The 22,185-nt window shown below is 45.0% G+C and overlaps 1 protein-coding gene across 1 annotated transcript in view; it reads right to left on the reverse strand.

Annotated features, from left to right (window-relative positions):
* Positions 1-22,185, reverse strand: part of KCNK10 (potassium two pore domain channel subfamily K member 10) — a 116,415-nt gene that overhangs the window by 1,697 nt on the left and 92,533 nt on the right. Inside the window, exons 5-6 of the mRNA XM_069465197.1 lie at positions 4,561-4,747; positions 731-873 (exon numbers count right to left, since the gene is read on the reverse strand). Of these exons, the coding sequence (XP_069321298.1) occupies positions 731-873; positions 4,561-4,747 (330 nt within the window). The remainder of the gene's footprint in view (positions 1-730; positions 874-4,560; positions 4,748-22,185) is intronic.

Below are 22,185 nucleotides of genomic sequence, written 5' to 3' on the forward strand. Positions count from 1 at the left end.
AGAGGCTGGCCCTCTCCTTAGTTCTTTGGGTTTTCTTATCTCCCTTCCTTTCTTTAGCTCTTTCTTTCTCCTTCCCTTGACTTCCTGCTTTCTTTTCCTCTCTTCCTACAAGAACTGCATGAACATTTTTTTTCCATTGCAAAATCTATCTTTCCTTCTTACATCTTCCTTTTCTTGCCTTTGTGTAGGTTTTTCTGTAAATTTACATGCATAGCCCTGGCCTGTCTCCACAGCTCTGAGGACCAGGAGGAGATATGGGTGAAAGGGACCCCGACGGCTGGCCACCGTCTGATGATTTCAGTCTCATACGGAATCAAGAAGGATGCGTGTGTTCAACTGCATTTCCACACAGACCTGAGACCGGATAAGGGGCAACTGCACACCCTCCTCAGCCACAGTCTACCTTTGCTGTTATATTTCTAGTCATTTTTTAAAATTATTTGTTTTTTACTAGTCTTTCCAGGATGTGCGGACTGGTAAACAAATTACCATATTATCTCATCTGCCAGAAAGGGATCCAGAAATAACTGCTCTTCCATTCAACCTGGCTTTGAGGTGATGATTCAAATGAGGAAGCCTCATGAGCTACCCACCCCCACCCTGCCCCCCCCCTACACACACACACACCGAGTGAGAAACTCTGTAGCCCGTAGAACAGAGACAGGCAATTCTTGTGTCAACAAGCTCATCTGATCTCAGGAACATTCATGGAGTTGGGAAGGGTTCCTACCTCTTCTTTTGTCTTTTTGGATAGAACCCGTAGCCAATCTCCGATCATACTGAGGACAGCTGCAAAGTAGGCAAGGCCAACGAGGATCCAAAACCACACTAGGGGCTTATACCACTCCCGGTAATTGATGCCAGCGTTTCCCCCTGAAAACAACCAAATGTTACTTTAACCGTGATCTAGCACATAGTCTTTGCAGAGCAAACACACTCCAGTCCATGTAATGAAGATGTCACTCCATCATCATCTGACACTTGGCTGTTAGGCTTGCTGTAACCAAGGAGGACGGGGGTTAGAGGGCAAGAGAAAGATGTGTCCCTTCCCCAAAGGAGCCCGAGGTGTGGCTTTATTTCCTTAATACCAGGAACAAAAAATTGTCAGCAGCCAACCGGACCCACCTGTGCTCAACCTGAGCATTGACAATGAAAGACTTTGAGCTACAGGACAACAGATCAGGCCCGGCTGTCATCGTTTCTTTCCTCAAACTTCCCTAGATTTATTTTAATAAAAATTGAGTATCATTAAATCATCCCATATGGTTTGGAATTCTTGGAACCATTTCCATCTAAAGTACACATGCATTTGCCAAGAGACAAGTGGACACGGAGAAGTAAAATGAGGCCTAATGGCATTACCGAGACTTTGATACATGTATCAGCGATTTAACGCTGAGGGATGGTGTTTACATCCTGCTAATCCAAAGGGTCAATTAGGCCCAGTAATTAAATCACCATAAGCTAGAACTGAAAGGGACCTTTGAGGCCAGCTAGTCCAATTCTTTTATTTAATAAATAAAGATTACGGTAAAAAAAAAAAATCCATCAAACCAAATTGGCCAGTTGCCTTATTACATTGGTTGTTCCATTGAAAAGACCAGTCATTTATTCCAAATAATTACTCATTTATTTGAGCCTTGCTATAGGCACTGCTGAAGGCAGCCATGCAGAATAGGTTCCCAGCCCAGCCCGCACTCCTGAAGCAGTAGTGAGGAAGCTTCGGGAAACAATGGACATCAGCCCTGTCCTCACTCTGAGAGACGTCGTTGCCTAACAAAGCAGGCAGTAGCTGTTCCTAAGACGATCAATATTAGCAATGATTGGTAACTGCGATATTAGTTGATGAGCGATTACTAGACTTTCCCACTGGGTCATAGTTGTAACTACATCTAGCACCATGGAGTCCATACTGAGCTCTTATAAATCAGTGATACTTTGCAAATGCAGCTGGGAAAAAACTGTGGCCTCTGTGTCAACATGCCCAAACCCAGCAGCCCACAAGGTCTTGATGGCTGCTGCCACTGCATGTTAGAATTCCAACTTCTCTGCATCAAGCCCCCTTCAGTTTGGTTTAGCTGCCTCTGGTTTTTTTTGTTTTGCTTTGTTTTGTTTTTCCTTTAGGCAACTCTCCCCTGCAGCTTTCTCTAGGATGTATTAATAATTCGAGTTCCTGCAACATTAAGTGGTTTTTGAGGTTCATTTCATTTCTGTGCTAAGCTGGAGAAATCTGTATGTAGCTTTCTCCTCTGGGCTACCTAGGGGTAAATATTCAACTTTTGCAAGTCACTGTCACCCAACAAAGATTGTCACTAGGGTGCGCCAGCCAACAAGGCAGTCAACACCCTTCACCCGCTGCCTGTCTGGATTTGGAGCTCTGTTGTTCTCCCTGTCAGGGATGTGAAATGCTGTAATGTTGCTGGGCTGTCCCAAACTGAGTGAACTACACAATAAAACAGCAATCAATCCTTTATGACTGACGTTCTGATTATATTTCTTATAGAGTTGATACCATGTCAAATCACAGCAACCATCGATTCTTGTCAGTGTATCTTTTTTTAATGATTGGGCAAGCTTCCCTTTGGCTCCTTAGAGTTTACCAAAAAGACAAGCTTCCAATCTTTTAAGGCATGTATTCTCCAGAATGGTCTGTGTGAGCTCTGGAAACTGGAGCTTTAGAACAGCCTGGTCTATCTGTAGTCAGCACTGTGAATTATAAGAGACCCTGATCTGTGGAAGCCTCAGGACAAAGGACATGTGGCTCTGTAATCACCGACAAGGACAGTACAGCTGTGGGTGCCTGGGAATGTGTAGGTTGCGTCCTTATTGGGTAAGTAAAGATAAGGTAAACTGCCAGTTTGTACTAAGCGTTCGGTCCATGGTGGATAATAATAATAAATAATTAATTAAAAGTATAAATCATTTTTAAAAACCTCATACTCCCAGGGCTCTGCTCTTTGTGCCCCAGATTAACAGACTGAACTAAGCAATCAGTTACACAGCAGTGTGTGGCACAAGTGTCTTACAGGCAGATAGTCCTCGGGACAGCCCAGTGCCAGCACAGACAGCTCTGAAGCACAACCCACTGCAGATTATGCTTTGGGGTTTATGAAACAGTGCAAACCCCAGCTGCCATTCCATGTATTTACCTTCGATCGGAACCTCCACTGAGATTTTCCACAGACCAGCTGTGGATGGTGCTAAGGAATTAACCAGAACACACCTGCAACTGTTCCTCTTACTTCTCTCAGTTTCTCTGCGCGGTTTCTCTTCAGAGTCTGGGGCCACTAATCAGACACCAATGGCTGAGCCCTGAGCACAAGGAAGGATTGCTGGGGTCCCAAGCCCAAGGCTGTCTGTAAACAATTTTTAATCACTTGACTTTGCAATTCTTAGTCCTTAATCAATAAAAAGGAAGGAATAAAAAAACCCTTCTATTTCTGCAAAGTGGACTTCAGTCTTCAGCTGCCCAGCTGCAATAGCTACAAAACCACTTTGTCAGTTGTCTGTATTATAAAATTAAAACAGAGGGAGCCATGCTCCCTCCCATTAATCAGACTTCTACATCCCTTCTAGAATTTTCTATTTATCAGATTCCCATAGACCAGATACCTCTCCTTCTGATGTGTATCCTATTCCCTGGAGAAACCAAGGCACTGCTGGGATCACACGCCAAGAACAGTCTGCCTGGGAGCCCAGCTTGTAAGTGCCCAGGCTGCTGCTTAGCCAAGAGCTGCTTGAGGAAACACACACAAACACACAGGCTCCACCCACACATCTGCATTTACAATAGAGTTGTATGATCGAAGTGCTCACTTCTTGGAGTAGAAAATGATTGCTTCTCTGAACACCTAGAACTATCCCACTAAGAGAAGACAGTGGCCTCCTCCTGCTGTTCCTACCTTTCTACCACACTTTGGGAACACGTATGAAGCCAAATCTCATTTCATCTTCAAGCCCCCTGTCCTCAGATGAAATTGATGGTGATTTTCTTTCACTTTCTTAAACATAGCTCATTGACATTTATTTTACAATGGGGGTGATTGCTTCTATGTGCGCTCTTTCAGACTCCATTAGATTAGATTCCCTCTGGGCAGCTCTCAGTTCCCAAAGTCCTAGGTCATGTGTCTGGGCACACCCAGGACGACTTTTGCAGGGACAACAGTTCTCACCTAGGGGTCAGGAAGCTTAACCCGCCTGAGTTTCCTATTTGCCACCTGCTAATACGCAGCCCTTATCATTTGACTCAAGGAGTCTTACTACCCAATTCAGAAGATCAAGATTCAATGAGAAATTCATTTTGCTCTTGCATAATTCATGTGGTGCTAAGGGAAACAGCATCCCAAGAAGGAAGGGGAAGCCTTTCCTTTCATGACAGAAAAAACCCGAGGTGTTTACATCACCCAGGACGAGGGGTGTGAAGTGAGCCCGTGCACAGCAGCCGTGACACCCAGTCATTTTCTTCTGCTTCTCCCGAAGCATCCTTTGATTTTAAAAGCACAGCCAACAGACTGTCTTCGCCTGCAGGGCCCTGGCGACTGGGCTGCCCAGAGTGCTTACCTGCCACAAAATCACCAAAGCCCACCGTGGTCAGAGTGACCACCACAAAGTAAATGGACTCCAAGGCCGTCCATCCCTCGATGTATTTAAAAATGACGGCAGGGATCGTCACAAACACGACGCAGCCGGCCAAGATGAACAGGATGGTTGAGATGACCCGGATCTTGGTCTGACTCACTTGCTTTTTCTAGGAAGAGCAGAGGAGAAAGACAGGCAAGTGATACAGCTTGGATATCCGTCCCCTCCAAATCTCACTTGGAAATTTGGTCCCAGTGTTGGAGGTGGGACCTGGTGGGAGGTGTCTTGGTCATTAACGGCTTGATGCCATCCCCCAGGTCACCAGCGAGCTCTCATTCTGTTAGTTCCCCAAGAACTGATTGTTAAAAAGAGCCCGGCACCCCCTCCCCTCTCTCTTGCTTCTTTCTTGCCACGTGATCTGCACACACCAGCCCCCCTTCCCTTTCTGCCATGAGTGGAAGCTTCCTGAAGCCCTCACCAGGAGCAGAGGCCGGCACCATGCTTCTTATACAGCCTATAGTACTGTGAGCCCAATAAACCTCTTTTCTTTATAAATTACCCAGCCTCAGGGTTTCCTTTATAGCAACACAAACACACTCAGACAGCAAGTCAGTGGCATCACCCTGGATTTGGAATACAGATGTGCGAAAAAAGGCATTATCTCAGGGACTTTTAACCTTTCTTAGATCACAGGCTACCTTGCAAATATCTGATAAAAGCTCTGGACTGTCTCCCAGAAAAAGGTACATACAGAAGTTTTCACGTGGTCTATGAGGTTCTCAGGCCCTTTGAAGCCTGACATGGACACAAGCAGATCTAGAATCCCTGCTCAGCTCAAGCTTTGAATGTTTCTTGCACGATACCAAGACTACAGCCCAAACAGCAATCCTAATTTCCTCACTGGTGCAAATGTAACTATGTCCCAAGAAGAGCTTGCTGCCATTTTTCATGTGGTGCTACTGACCCTCCACTAGACAGCCATGGGTTTGGAGCTCTTTCTCCAGTGGCAGGGCTGGATTTGCACCTAGTTCCCCTTGTGTCAAAGAGAATATGCTGGAAAAACATAACCTGCCTCAGGCCAAGATGTTTGGATGAAAAGGAAAAGACAACCACCCCAATCCTCATTTGTAACAGACTCTGCCTAAGAATAATATTTGTGTGTTTCTTCCCCTTCCCTCCCCCTGCTGAGGCTTTACATTTATAACATACTTTTGCTTTAAAACGTAGGTGTTTGAGCTGGTGCTGTGGCTGTCGTGTTTGCTGACTGTTTTACCCACAAGAGACAGGACAAGAGTCAGTATGACAGAGTCACTGCCTAAATGGGCAGCAGGAGCTTCATCTCATGCCAGTCTCTGAAAGGGTCAGTCGTTAGGTAATAAAAGTGCATTTAGAATGGGAATTACACTCATATCAGGGCAAAGGAATCATGCCACTGGGGTCCTGGGGTGGACCGATAGCATCATCAGCCTTCCCCTTTAATGACTAAAGACCACACTGGCATTGCCTCTAAGCTGGATAACCAACCCTCCAGGTCCTCTTGAAACTCCCAAAATTGGTGCTGGAGACTATCATCAGGGAACTCCGGAACCCTCAACTAGCATAAATATGATAACTATGTGCTTAACACCACAGTGCATGGCTTTTCCGCATTGCCTCGGTTGATTTGCTACAAAACTACACTGCATTTGGGGCAACTGATAGCGGAAATCCTTACTACACGATCTGCTCCTACTCCTTGCCCTCTGGTGAGTGGGAAGGCAGGGACTTTCAGAGCACAGAGAGACCTTTACGTTCACGCGCCTCATTTTACAGATGCGAAACAGAAGCCAAGAGGAGTTAAGGAACTTGCATAAAATGATGCTGCTAAGTAGGGGCAGAGCCGAGATTAGAATCCTGATGTAATTAACTCTCAGTCCGCAGCTTAGTGATGGAAACAGCTTTTTAAGTTATTCAACAATTCACCAGCTCAAATAAAGTGGCCAAAACAAAGTTGTTCTCCCCTAACAAAAGAAATCAGACTAATTTCCACTGAAAAGAGGCCATCATCTGTCCCTTCTGGGAAGGAAGACTGAGAATGAAAAATAGTCACTGGGTGATCTGTCCAGGAAAAGCTAAAGAAATGCAATCCTTCCACATAAAAAGGAGTCACTTCTCTAACTCAGTATATAAGGTGGGAACAGGGAGAAATAATCTGGTCTATGTTCTTAATCAGTCTCCTCCCCATCTCCTCAGGAAAGCTACCTGAAAAATATTACAATTTACTGATATTGTTGAAACTGCATATGAAAATACCAATTTTTTCCACACAGGAAAGTATCATGACAAGATAAATTACCTGAGGACCACAGGGAATGTTTTGTCCATTTCATGAATTTCCATGCTGGATATTGCAGGACTTTGTGGGGGCAGGTGAGCCCCTTTGAGAATCCAGGAACTTATCTATTAGCCCAGTTTTGTTTGTAGACTTGCATGAAAAGTCCAAAGCCCAAAAGGAGATTTCACCATAGATCATTAAGTCGATCTAATTGCTGCCAGTGGGAGCATCATTTCTCCCCCCTGTAAATCCTCCTCCTCAAAGCATAATGAAATTAAAGTGAATTAAATGTTTGTGAGATGCTTGTTAAGTCATAAATTGGGAGGCAAATATGATTGCCATCTAAATAGGTTGAGGTTGGCAAAGGAGGGCTGCAAGTACCTAGGAAGCTGGAGACATTCCTGGGCTTGAGGAGGTGGCCAGAAGGGAAGGGGTGGAAGGACAGGAGTGGATTTCTTTGGTGGCAGAGCAGGTGTACGACAAAGGGTAGATTGTGGCATCTTAATTGCATTATCTACTGGAGAGCTTTTCAGCGAGGTAAATATTTCACCACTGCCCATGGCCCAAACCAACCAGTGTGTTCCCCGGCTGCTTCTCCCAGACATCCGAGGGTGATGCTCAGAGACTAGAGCATTTAATTATTGGGGTATTTTAGGGACTTGAGAAACAAGTGTCTTGCATGTGTATGTGTGTGCGCGTAGGTGTCTAAAAATGTGTGTATACCAATACTTGACTATAAAAAGAAGAGGTGTGGGTGTAAGATTTTAGCAATATCTGTTATTCTGGATACCCATGTTTTTGCTGCCCTCTAGGCATTTCAAAAAAAAAAGTTGCCTTAATTAAACATTTTAAACTGTAGCTTTCACGATGGAACCACAAACCATCACATGTGCTGCAGTGTGGGTGACCTTCATGTTTCTTGTCCCCGTTAGCCCTGCAACTGTTCACTATGACTGTAAAATAGTAGTAGTGTTTAAGAACACAGTCTGGAGCCAGGCTGCCTGAGACACATCCTATCACAGCTACCAAATAGCTGAGTGACCTCGGGCAAATTTCTCAACCTCTCTGTGCATTAGTTTTTTCCTCCGTAAAATAGCTATAAGAAACCCCACCTCATAGGATTGTTTGGAAGATGAAATAAGTGTGTAAAAGCTTAGTACAGTGCCTGGTAAGTGTTCAATGATTGTTAACAGGCACTTTTAATGCAAAAGTTTGAATCTTTCCTTAGATCTAGACAGTCCCAGATTGAACGCTTCTCTTTGCTGTTGAGAAAGTTTCCAGATATCTGGCTTAAGATAATCATTGTTCAGCTTCAAGAGGCCGCCGCTGCTTGCCCCTCCCTGGATACAGTATGTCACATAAGTGCTTCATTTCCAATGAGAAAAAAGTCCTCATTCTCCCTTGGTTCTCCTGTGCCGGCTCTGGAATGAGCTCTCAGACGGTCTCAGCTCACCATCTCAGAAGCTTTTTCATTTGCCTCCCAATTAATTTTCCCCTCATTTCTCATCATCCTTCTGAAACTGCCAAGAATGGCAGCTAATGTTTGCGATGTCAGGAGCCAGCTGCAGAGGGGCCCGGAGAGGCACGAACCTCACTCTCCCCGCCTCCCCACCCCAGGTCCCCCGCCACTTACAGAGTGAAGCCGCGTTTCCACGGTGGGGTTGCCAGGGACACTCACACTGCTTGTTTACCAGCAAGCAGAGCAGCTGGCAGAAAGCCCTGGGAGAGCCCAGCGCCAATCGAGGTAATGTGTCCGTAGGCTAACAAAATTATCTGCGAAGAGAGGGCCTGCTATGATATTTGGGCAGAAGTGATAGGATGGCTGTGTCTTTCTGTCCCAGACTTGTTTTCACACTTTGCTGACAGGTTAGAATAGATGTTGTGTTCCTCCCTTCTCCTTACACAAACACTATTACATGAAACTATCTCCCATGTCCCACTGGCACTAACTATAGGAATTTTTTTTTTTTTTTAATTTAATTTTACAGAATCAAAGAGTCTAACAGTGTATCTTGTTAGATACAGTATGTCCTCATAATGTATACATTATTTCTTGTACAATGATATGAAATAATATGGGAAATATTCATGATAAATTATTAAGTGAACAGTGCAAGTTAAAAACAATAGTTTCATATTTTTTTCCCCACCCCCCCTTTCCCGAGGAATTTTTGAAGAACTCAACCCCCATCTCCTGCGGAGTTCATTTAGTTGTCAACATGATGTGTGCAATTATTCCCAAAGGAGGGGGAGCCAGGTTTAAGAGCTCTCCCTCCAGAGGGGTGTGTACGTACTGACAACTCTGGAAGTGTTTACTTGTTTCATACCTCAAAGGGCTAAAGCTACGTGTCCAGTTCTCATTAAGTATAATTCTCTGGCTGTTTTTGTTTACTTCCACAATGTTATTTTAGAGATTTGCATATTTCTATTCATTCCTGGGCTTTTTTAATTATTTGATTTTTATCTCCTCCAATCACCATTCTTCTTGTCATCTTTATGTGATTTTCTTAGAATCCTGAAATTAACAATCCAGATTGTTTTGTCTAGCTGAAGAATTGTTTCTTTGTTGTGATTTTGAGCCAGGACACGAGGGATTCTATTCAATATAAAGATACTGTAATAAAAGTCCCAAAACAGGAGCTAGGCGTGCAGAGCTCCAGTTTAAGGCTCAGTTTGGTTTTGTTGAAATGCAAACATGTCACCATGGTAATGCAATTGAACTGAGGAAAATCTCTCAAAATGGAAAGATAATAGGAACTGCCTCACAAAAGGATTGACTTTATTTTCTTATTATGTTTTCCTCAAAGATTTCTTTTAAAAGGTCCACTTGTAACTAATAATTTCAACATCACAATGAATAACCTTGTAGTGCCGGCAATTCTATAAAATATGAAGAGAGCTTTTAAACATTGTTTGCCTAAAATCTCCACGATAGAAACACTCTAATCACATGTGAGTGAGAATAATGTAGTGGAACCTACACAGAGCCCATTGAAAATGTCCTATTCAAAAAAATGAATGCACAAGTGGATTATATCTGTACAAAAAAGTTATATCCACCAACTGACACTGAGTCACGTTGCAACATTTAACAGATTGGCCAATTCAGTGCTATGCTGGTTTCACCATGCAAAGTTCTTGAAAAATATTTTGGTACATGCAATTAAATTGTTTTTATCACAGGACTGCCAACACAGGTGCATCTGGCATAGAAAAAAATTAAACTTCACAAATAATAAAAACCCTTATCTGTTTCATTCCAAGAAGACTTTAATTAAAATCTTTGAAAGTTTTCTGTTTTAGAAAGTTGGTGGCTGTTAAAACGTGAAGATAGTAAGCTATTGGAACACAAAATTTTGCATTCAGAACTCAATAAGCTAATTCATTCTGCACGTAGTTATTAAGAACCTTTACATATCAGGGACTGTTCTAGTTGCAAGGAACATGGCAGCTGGAAGGAAGGAAGAAACGGGGGAGAGAGGGAAGAAAGGAAGAAAAAGAGAGAGAGAGAAAGAGAAAGAGAGAAAGGAAGGAAGAAGGAAAGACGAGATGAAAGGAGAAAGGGAGAAAGAGAGAACGAAAGAGAGAGAGACATGGAAGGAAGGAAGGAAGGAGGGAAGGAAGGAAGGAAGAAAGGAAGGAAAGAATGGAAAGGAAAAGAAAGGAAAGGAAAAGAAAAAGTTCCTTCCTCTTGCACATGAAGTCCAGTGGGAACATCTGAGCCCTTGCTGAAGCCTCTTTGTGGTGCTGTCCATGGTGCCCCATCCCGGTAGCTATGGAAGATAAAGTTTAGTACCTAACGACATCCCAGTGATCCAAACTATAACCTGGGAGAGAAGAAAGGAAAAAATAATATTCTTGTAGCTCTGGTGTGTGGAATATAAAAGTGCACCAGCCATAATGGCTGATCCATGTCAGCCAAGCATTTGGAAACTATGTCCCAGAGGCCCGAACCCCCCACGAGCAATCACACCACACACAGGAAACATCCAGATGAAACCTGAGCTGAAGAATGGTCCTTCTCTTCACTTGAGGTGTGAAAAAAGGACCCATGGAAAGGAAAAGAGGACAGGGACGCTTGCTCGGGAGCCACGTCACCCAAATAATCAACTCCTGGCAAGCCCGGCAGATGCCCTGCCCAGCTGCTCCCCTGTCCAGATTTCAGCAGCGTGATGAACATGCCCTCACCCCAAAATGCCCTTCCCACCATCACTCAAAGAAGCATACAATAGTACTACAGTAATGATGCTACACGCAGGTCAAAGGGAAACTCACCCTTCTCCTCCCACTAACAAAGCTTGAGGTCATAGTTCATTGGCTACATCATGCACTATGGTTAAGGCACCGGGTCCCTCTAACAGGATAAATGCTCATTTCTGACCCCGATGCTTCTCTCCTTGTACAGCGAGCTCCACCTGCTGTAACACACGTGGCCCCCTGGCTCTTACTCTGACCCAGGAACTGCGAACTTGGCCTCTTTCTCTCCCCTTCCTTTGGGGAACAAGCTACCCCACGTTCCTTGTGATCTCCTGTCTAATCCTGGGGTTGTGTTAGGAAACCCGTCTTCCCACAGATACAAGCCATGTTCTCCAGTGTCAAGGGAACAGAGTGATGTTAAGCTTCAATCTGTCATCTCCTCTGTCTTATTTCTAAGTGGTTCATATCTGAGATGATAAAGAGGGAATGTGACTTATTGGGCTCTTTCAAATACCCCCATCATCTCAATTCCCCTCTCCCCGCAGTCCTCCTGGTATCATGATTTTTATTTTTTCAGAAAGCTCAATGATCATTTCACTATGAAGGTGAAAAGCTGTCAGTCCGACTGTCCGGTGTGGAGTAAGCTCTCCTCAAGGGGAGGCGAGTTCCCTTTTTTAGACTGTCAATGTTCCCCAGGAAGAAATATGCACCAAAGCAGAAAAGTCAGAGTGAGATGACAGTGGGTCTCCTGCTGAGGGCGCTCTACTAAAAGGAGAGTGGATTGGGAAAGCCAATAAGGAAGCCTGAGCCCTGGCTGGAGCTGTCTGGGAGGGACAAGAACCTCGCACAGGGGCTGAGGTTAAGGGTGTCACAATGCAGCCGCCCAACAGAAGAGGTAAAACAAAACACTCGCTTGCTCCGCTGGATCATCTAGAACACTTTCCCCTCTCTCGTCCTTCCCAGACATCTCTTAGCCATGTGCCTGTTCACTGGAACAGCGCCCAAAAGTACCCAGAAAGTGGGAAACAGAAGAAAGCTCTTATATGCCACCACCGCCCCCCATTCCCACTCCAGTGAGTAGCTCAGAGGCTACTAGGTAGAATGACTATCCGCCCAAAAATCAAGGTAAGTGACAAACAGACATGCGGTTTCTGGGTCCTTATTTATCTTGCGTGTTAGAAGATTTGAAGACAGTCTCCAAGATCAGCCAGATTTAGTCAATACCTATGAAAATGCCTGGGTGTTATTGGATAAGTGCTAAACAACCCCCTTCCCAACAGTTCTTTGCTTCCTTCCTTTTTTCCTTCCTTCATTTCTTCTTTTCTTTTCTTTCTTTTTTCTATTTTTTTAGGCAAACACTTTTTAATGTAAGTGCAGAGGGAAGAATAATGAAATAAGCATTAAGAACTATTACGGGGAAAAGATGTGCGAACTAGAAGAGAAAAGGCAATGCGAAGCAAGAAAAACTTAGAAAACCATTAAGAAAGATTAATTTAAGAGCATAATTGAGAAAGGGGCTTCCGGGTATAGAAAGCAAAGATGGAACAATAGTTTGCAGGATCTAGAATTTTCCTGGAGGTGTAAGAAGCCTTCCCAGCTGGGCTTGGACCTAATTGTTTCAGAGATAGAAAAAAATGGAGAGAAAAGAGAAAGAGCTATGTGTGAACTTTCTAGTTAGACTAAAAACAAAAAAAAGGTTAAATAAATAAGAAGGGAACACAAATTTATAGAAAGTCATGTAGAAATAAATCCTCAACTAGAAAGCCCTGCATCAAGAGAACTCAACAGAAACACCCAGAATTGAGGAAATGTCTTTAGCAGGATATTTTCCAAGCTATGAGTAAAGTTGAACTCTATAGAACATTTCTATCCTTTCCTTCAGTTGCTATTTATCATGCACCTGCTCTGTCGGGTACTGAGCTAATTTCACTGGTGAGTAGAAGAGAATGGCCCCAGTGTCACAGAGCTAGGAGGGGTGAGGCAAACGCTACATAATCACAAGCAAATATATAATCACAGCTTGTGATAAGTCAGATGTGTAACAAAGGGAAAAGAATCCACAGAGTGAGACAGTGTAAGAGGGGACCTAATGTCTCTGTTGAACGGCCTGCCTATCACAGTCCCCCATATATATTGTCCATACCTCAAGATTCCCCTTGGTAGTTAAGGGAGTTGTTGCAAATGATCCAAGACAGTGCATTGGTGCTGGAGAGAAATAACCCTGCAAGGGGCCCAAGGAGGTGCCAATGAACTTGGACCTCACACACACTGGCTGTTTTCTGCTCCCAGCAAAGTTGCCACTGACAGCCTCATGGCAGAATCATACAAGGCAGGTACCTTGACACACGAAGAGACTTTTCCTCTTTGTGTCTCACCCAAGTTTTATGCAAATGCCTGCAGGCAGTTCCAGGTTCCAAGTGTGCATGAACTTTAGATCAATAAATGAATACCTAATACATTTGTTTATTCATGCATGATTCTTCTGTGATTTTTCAAGAGTAGCACTGCTCTTTAATTTGATTAGAATGGATTTGGTTAGAATGACTATGGTGAACCCTATTTGGATTGCTGAACACACATAATAAAGATTCCTGTTTTTAATTAATACATTTCTTCCTCTTAAAAGAATTAAGGTATATGCAAACCCTCTAACAGAGCTTAATGTAATTAATAAAGCATCCATTTACCTTTTGTGAAGTGACTGCTTAGCTATGCAAAGGAAAGAAGGCCTGGGCGCCACCGGGCTGTAACTCTGAGGACCCATGTTCCATAAGGTGGAGTAGTAAACAGTGCTCCACCCTTAGGCAGGGCTATGTCTCCACTGATCATATTTTCTTTAAAGAAGCAATCTCTTTAAAACACAGTTTTAGATTACATTGCTCCTGCAAAGTGTGTACCAGAGATATGCATGCTCTCATTTGAACAGTTCTTCATAGAGGACCAGAAACTGAGACCCTAAAGACAGTAAAAAACATCCCCCCACCCCAGGCCTCCAGATGTTCACCTCACATTGGAAGAAAGATTAGAACCAACCGTCGTGATGCTCAACCCAGAATGCACTGTTAATGACCATGCTGTCCTTGGTCACCTAAGCCACTCCACTATCATGTTGTGATGGAACAGAGCTGACGTGGTCACAGGGCATGACCACTGCAGAGGAGACTGGTCATTCTTTTTGTCCGCCAATCATTTGAACACTCTTTTTTAGCCTGGTAAAGGACAGGAAACTTCCTCCCAGTACAGAAGCTGAAAAGTACTCGCTGCCCACTTGCCCAGCCTCTCTTGCCGTCAGGACACGAGCAGCGTGGCCCAGGCTCCCCCAACCATAAAAACGTAAATCAGACTTTGAGCCACACACATGCAGATGTGACAGGGCCAAATCTGATGGTTTTCTGTGTGTTTTCCTCCCCCCTTCCTTTTCTCTCTCTGGCACCCCAAAGACTGCTCCTAAGTAAGGGGGGAAGGTTCTCAGAGGCCTGCTTGCAGAACCACTTTCTCCTCTCCCAGACACTAAGTAAAACAGGGCTAGGGACAGAGGCAGAGAGAAGGCAGAATGACCACTCGGCCTGGAGCAAAAGGACGGTAGGACAGACAGGTCTTCCTAGGGTCTTCCAGGGGGACTGGCAAAACCTCCAGCCTGCAGAACCAGAGGGCCAAGAGGAAGACATTAAGAGGCAGAGCTCGCCTCCAGTGTGGGCACCAAATGATTCCCCACCTGTGCGCAGCCCACCTCTCAAGGGTCCTGGAGTCTCCTAATTCCCTCAAAAGAAGGTGAGAGGCTTGAACCCTAAGTGAGTGGACATGGTAGGCAAACCTTGCCCTTGATCGAAGTGGAATTCACACCACCAGCTGGGAGCTTCCACAGGGTGGTGGCAGGGGGAGGGGTGGACCACCATTGATGTTCTATAAAGAAACAGGGACCATGTGGAAGCCATTCCAGGGCTGGTGGCAGCAATGGTGGCCTTATATCCCATTTCAGGGGCAGTCACAAGGATGGCTCCAGCAGCAGCAGCCAGGGCCAGCTGCACTGTCTGTACCAGGCAGACAGTAGTGGCTTCTTCCGGGACCGGTTCTGTGGCGTGATTTGGGTCACTGTTCTTAGCGGTTTGGGTTTCCGACCATCCCAGGGATTCAGTAGCTACCCAGTATCCTTTTTAAAAACATTTTTCTTTTCTGTTTAAATTAACCATAGTTGGTTTCTCTCATTCTGAGCTGAGCTGCCTGCCTGCAGCAGCCACTCCCGGGGGCCAGGGTGTGTTGGCTTCAGTCACTTGGAGGCAGGTCAAGGACACAGCCCTACTGGACCCCCAGATGACAGGCCTGGAATTCTGGGCTCCAAGATCAACCAGAACTATAACCAATGTGATGTAACCACCATAGATAGCCTTTCTCTGGCGTTCCTAAATCTTAAAAAGTCGGGTTAAAACATACGGCTGGTCTTAGCTGCAGTGTGGAAAGGGTTATATCTATTCCTGGGAATCTAGCGTTATAGGGGAGATTGGTGTCAGCACCCCCAACCCCAGGAGGGCAGGAGCACCCCCTGCCCTTTCTGAGGCAGAAGGGTCTGCCCCTGCAGAAGAGACCAGCAACACCGCCGAGAACCGCCAGGGGTTAGCGCAGAGGCCGGTAGTCCAGAAGGAGCTGACGGAGTAACAAGCGGACGGCCAGGGCATGGTGCCCACCCCTGCCAGCGCCACAGGGCAGGGAAACATGGAAAGGGAAGCCGGGGGTGTGGGGGGTGGGGAGGCGTGCTGCTGTGGTGCCAGGGGACCACCAGATTTGGTCCAAATGTAGATGCAAAGAGAAAAGATTCAGAAGTACAATTATCTCATCGCCATGTTAGTGGTGCATCTCTTTGGACAAAGGATGTTCACCTGTCTTTATTTTCCTCTTTGTACTCCTCTGCATTTGCCAGAGTCTCTGCAGGGACCATGTATTCTCTCTGCAATCTTTATAACAAAAGAAAAGGAAAAGGGGCAGGGGCGGGAGGCAGCAAGAGGGAGAAGGATATAAGGAGAAAAGGGAACGAGAGAAAACGACGAACATGTTCACGAATGCGGCAGCGGTTCCCTCGAGAAATAACAGCCCAATGCCCTTGAAAATCATTCACTTTGCCTTCCTTTCTTTTAGGAAAGGGGTGACAACCATTCCCTTGGGGAAAAACTGAAAGGAGAAGGAGGAGTAGGTACTCCCCATGGTAAAGTAAGAGACAGGCCATGTCTGACCCTTCAGCATCCAGGAACATTTGCCAACGGTGGTGACGGGGGGCCATGTGAGGACCTGGGCTTGTCCCAGTTCAGCAATTGCATCCTGCCTGCTGCCGGTGCCACTGCCTCTACCCAAGGAGTGCAGCAGCCCCCTTCCTGAGCACAACTGTCGGGGATCCCTGCCGTCGGCAGCACTTTCTGTCCCCCTCTCTCTTGTCTATAACTGCAGTTGGCTTGCAGTCTGGAGAAACTGGACTGTTGGAGCCCAGATACTGCACCATTTTATGTTTCTGTGCCTTTTTTTTTTTTTTAAGATTTTATTTTTTAGAATTGTTTTAGCCTCACAGCAAAATTAAGAGAAAAGTACAGCAACATCCCATATACTCCAGACCGCTACACATGCACGGCCTCCTCCAATGTCAACATTCTGCACCAGAGTGGGACATTGGTTACAGCCGGTGAGCCTACAGTGACTCACGATCCTCACCCACAGTCCGCAGTTTACACCAGGGCTCACTCTTGGTGCTGTACATTCTGTGGGTTGGACAAATGTCCAGTGACATGTGCCCACCGTTACAGTGTCATACAGAAGAGTTTCACTGCCCTGAAAACCCTCTGTGTCCACCTATTCATCCCTCCCTTCCCGCAGTCCCTAGCAACAACTGATCTTTTTACTGTCGCCATAGCTTTGCCTTTTCCAGAATGTCACATAGTTGGAATCACACAGTGTGTAGCCTTTGCAGATTGGCTTCCTTCACTTAGCGATATGCATTTAACGCTCCTCGGTGTCTTTTCATGGCTTGACGGCTCACTTCTTTTCAGCTTCTGTGCCCTATTAAAGGCGGTTCCACTTGCTGGGATTTTCTTCCTGCCTTGTTAATGCTTGTCAGACTCCTGTTCTTTCCTCAAAACACAATTCCACATTACCCTGTGCAGAGAGCCCTCCCTGCCCTCTGGTTAAAGTTACTATTTCTTCCTCCCTGCTGTCCGTGTTCCTTGCCCACTGCTTCCTGTCCCTGGAGCTGCTCACCTCCCGTCACCGTCTGTCTGTGTCCCTGTTACACCGTGTGCTCCTTCACCTCCGTGTCCTGAGTGCCCGGCACAGTGCATTTTCTACCCCTGCCCTCTCTATTTTAGCACCTAGAGAAAATAGAAGAGTGATCATTTAAGGTAAACTATTCTATCAAGGAATAAAACCATTTGTCCAGCAAGCGAGAAACTGGCAGGATTTTGTAACAGAGAATGCTAGTAAAAGTATATATTATAGAGGGGCATAATCAGATGGATGTATACACATACATGTATATAGTAAATATTCTTTGAATAGTATTGAATATTAATAGCATACAACTATATCAGATGAAGAGGCTTACCTATTTGCACATGGCCATTTACACGAGACTAGAAATTATATATGTGAATTCTTGAAAGTTACAAGGGACCTTCCCAGAGGTTTTTATATAACCCTGTTTAGAGCAAAACACCCTAAAAGGTGATTTGTAAATGTGTCAGGGTGTTTGTGGTTGTCACAACACCTGGGGCTGGCACTCCTGGCACCCAGTGGAGGGTGTCAAGCATTCAGACATCCTGCAATACAAGAGTCAGGGCCACAAAGCAGAGAATTATCCTACGTTTAATATGAGTTTTGAACACACTACTGAGAAAAATTCACGTTTAGAACTATCTGAGCCGAGAACCTAACTCCCTTTTACATATAAAAACACACAAAAAAATTTTTTTGCACTGCTTTGATATAGACCAAATTTTACAAGAATATGACTCTAATGTAAATTGATTAGTTGGAACCTTACTGAGAGTTGTTCTCTATCTTGGAAAAGCACATCACTGGAGGAAAAGTCCCTCGTGGCATCTTAGTCACTGACACAACACACTTGAACCCACCCGCATTTGGAGCTACCGCATTCTACACACAGATGCCAAGACGCACTGCTTGGGCAGGTCTCCTAGGGTTTCATGACCAAGCACCTATTACTGAAACACGTATGGATTATAAATTACTTTCCTTTTCTTTCTCCTTCATATTGTAGCTAGAAAAAATTTAGTGCATCTTTCAAAACTACATGCATAGGTAAGTTGCAGTATCTATGAACTTCATGTCAATGTGGTAAGGGAACATCAATGAATATTTGCTATAAAAGAGGGTATTGGATATTACAGGGTTAAGAACCACTGAGTAAAAAGAAATAGTAAACATTTAAGAATGTTGACTTGAGAAGTCTGTAGAATTACACTTCCAGGTGTAGCCTGACGACATAAGAGTCCCCGTGCATATAAATACCATTTGCAATAAGCACTACTGGGGGCAGATTCCCGCCTGATCCATCTTTTCATCAAAATAATTGTCCTTCGAAGATTAAATCCTTTTTTTCCCCCATTGCCATTTATTTGCATACAATACTACTTTTTTTCCAAGGGCATTTTCTTTCTTTCTCATTTTTTTTAGAAATAGGGGTCTCGCGAAGTCACCAAGGCTGAGCTCAAGCCATCCTCCCACCTCAGCCTCCCAAGTAGCTGGGACTACAGGTGTGCACCACCACGCCCAGCTTCAAGGTCATTTTCTCTATCAAGCTGTACGAGGTCATGTCTAGCAATATTCATTCACTCATTCATCAGGTATGGACTAAGTGCCAGGCCCTGTGCTAGCACCTGGAGACACAGTGGTGAATGGACAGGTGGGACCTGACCTCACTCAGCTCTCAAGCTAGTGGGGATGTCAGGCATCGAGCACGGAACTCCAGTACAGTGAGATGCATGTTATTCTAGGGGTATACAAGGTGCTACTGGGGTGGGGGGGCTGACTTCATTTAGAAGTCAGCAAAACCTCCCTGAGGAACTGACATTTGCACTAAGACCAGGAGACGGGGTGGGGGGGTTGAGAGGGTGGGAGGTACACTGTTTGAAGCACCATAAATATCACACACAAAAGTCTGGAGACAAGGAGTGTGGAGCATTCGGTGCAAATGCGCAGGCCCTTGCATTTCCCATGGGGAAGCAGCGATTTCTGCCCAAACACGATCACCAAGGCTCTCACTCCAGGAAAGAACTTTAACTGTGAAAAACATTTAAATTTTTGATTAATATAAACTTCTCATAAAATTTAGTTAGTGGGTTCTTTTGTTGTTGTTGTTCCTCCCCTAATAACAGAAAAGAAATTGAATTCAAGACATTTCTAGAAATATCATTAAAACTAAAGGCATGCGACCTCTTTAAAAATGGCAGGGAGATGGAAAGCAGTGTGTGCCCATTTTCTAGGCAGGGGGCAATCCCTTCAACTCTCAAATTCCTCTAACAGTGGCTCACGGAAGCAGGTGTCACATATTTATATGACCATCTGCACAGGTCCCCTTCCTCCTTGGGGAAAAGGTTGACAAGCCTCCAAAGGGTAGGTAAGAGAGAGAAACACCTAATATAAATACAGACTCAAAGGGCGAAGGACAATTGAGACTTTTTTTAAAGAGCAGCAGAGTCAAGAAGCAAACAGCGATGTGAGGAAAAGGATGAAAGCCAGAAAGAAAGTGGTAATAACACTGTGAGAACACCATCTGGCATTTAGATGTCATGCACTTCATTTTAAATGTTGATATTTGCTTTCTTGTTAGCTCTGGTGCCAACGCTGTTACCGTACTTAGTAAAATTCATTTTTAAAAAATCACAGAGGTTCTCTATACTCTATCCTTAAAAGAATACATAAATTCCTTTCCTTTTTTTAACTGCATCATATATATTCCTGTTTCTAATTGTGTAAACCGATCTGCAAAGCAGTTTTAGAAGGGAAGGTCCTCACTACTGACACAAGATGCCCAATGCATTTACTCTGCAGTAAGAGGGGACCTGGGGGGCAGGTGTATGGACTGGTATGCAACCAAATATTAATAATAATTTAACGCTGAGTGTGGCAGTTCACAACTGTAATCTCAGCACTCTGGGAGGCTAAGAAGGGAGGATTGCTTGAGGCCAGGGTTTGAGACCAGCCTGGGCAACATAGTGAGACCCTGTCTCTATAAAAAGTCCCAGCTGCTCAGAAGGCTAAGGCAGAAGGATCCCTTGAGCCCAGGAGTTAGAGGCTGCCGTGAGTTATGATCGTGCCACTGCACTCCAGCCTGGGTGAAAGACCGAGGCCTCATCTCAATCAATCAGTCGATAATAAATGAATAAATAAGAATTAGTCCTTTCAACCATTCCCCGGGCTCATGTAGAAAGATTGTTGATGTTAACAGTAAAATTCATTTCTGCCAAGGAATGGAAAAAGCTAACAGAGGGAACGCTGCTCAGTCTAAGTGGAGAAATGGTGTAACAATACAGTGTCTAAACAGGAGAGACAGCACTTGGACTCAGCAAGACCCATCTTCCAAGGGTCCCTGGTTCATACTTGAAAGGCCAGTAATCTTTGAGCAGGAAACTTCAGTCTCTTCCTTTAGTATCTTTCAGTAACATTTTGATGCTTTATTAAAAACATAAACTGGCCCAGGTGTTCAAGATTTAGTAAGAGCACAGGCAAACCAAAAGGCAATCAGCATGTAGCTAAAATAAATTCTTTCATATTCTTTGATTTTTTTTTTCCCTCTTTTTAACTAGAATCTATATGTGCAGTAGAATATTATGTACAGATCTAGGTAAACAGTTGCAGCCAGTGCAGTGCAGCTGAGGACGAAGCACACAGCCTTCCCCCTTGGTGCAGACAGAACGTCAGAGGCACACTCGGTGGAGCCCCAGAGAAGCAGACCAGCCCGCTGTCTGCACTCCTCCTTTTGTCATTTGCCTTCCAGAAGGGCTCACTGAGTCTCAGCCAATGCATCCTCTCCTCCTAGGGCAATGGCTATGGCTGGGGTTTGTCCCAGGCCTAAGCCCTGAAGCCCACAGGTGTCCCTCTCTCTGCCACTGCCCTTTCTGCACCCCTCTTGCCCCCACTTCTCCACCCCCACCCATCTCCACGCCCATTCCCAGGGAGGGTAGGACAGAGGGAGGCCTCGGCAAGCATCTCTTCCTCATTTGGGTCTATATAGCCTACACACCCCTGGGTGCATGGAAAGGAACCTAGTTCGTGTCTCTCTCCTCTCTAATCAATTCACAATCAGTATTTACTGAACACCTCCAAAGCGCTTAGCCTGAGCAGGTTCTGCAGGGGTATTGGACAAGAATGGCACAGTAGCACTTAGCTTCAAAGCACTTATGCTTTACTTGAGGAGAACAATCCATTGGCAAGATAAGACAGGTGCTTGCGTGACGTCAAATATACAAGCTAGAATTCACAAGTCCCTCCTCTGGGTTCCCATAGCAAACAGTGTGCTGTAATAATATTAATACTAAATAACATTTATTGAGTGCTATGTGGCAGGCATGCTCTCATGCATCATCTAAGTACCCGAAGAGATGGGTACTATTATCCCTTTTCTTACGTAAGGACACTGAGGCACAGCCCGAGGTCATGTGGCTGGTAAGGGCTTATGCACGAGGCAGCGTGACTCCAGAGCCTGCCGCCCAGCCCCAGCATCATTCTGCACAGTATTACAGACAGTGGCCTTTACCCACGGCTGCTTTCTCCTTGGGAGAAAGGACTGTCTCCTGTTTATTGCCACGTGCCAGCACAGTGTTGAGAGCACAAAAGGTATTATCAATCGTTGTTTATTAAATTGACCTGGGAAGGGGCACAAGGGAGCAGCACAATCCAGGACTGGAGAGTGAACCCTTATGAGGTGAATAAAAGGATTTCGGAGTAGAGAAAAGGCCTGGTGGAAAGTGGATGTCACCCACATGCAGAGGACCCAGTCTGCCTGGCACAGAGCCACCCTCCCTCCCCCCAGCCCTGCTGCAGGGCTCCCTGCAGGGATGAGAATATACCTGCCTGGGGACACAGCTGGGCAAGGTCAG

Source organism: Eulemur rufifrons, chromosome 2, assembly GCF_041146395.1.
Source record: "Eulemur rufifrons isolate Redbay chromosome 2, OSU_ERuf_1, whole genome shotgun sequence".
Taxonomy (NCBI): domain Eukaryota; kingdom Metazoa; phylum Chordata; class Mammalia; order Primates; family Lemuridae; genus Eulemur; species Eulemur rufifrons.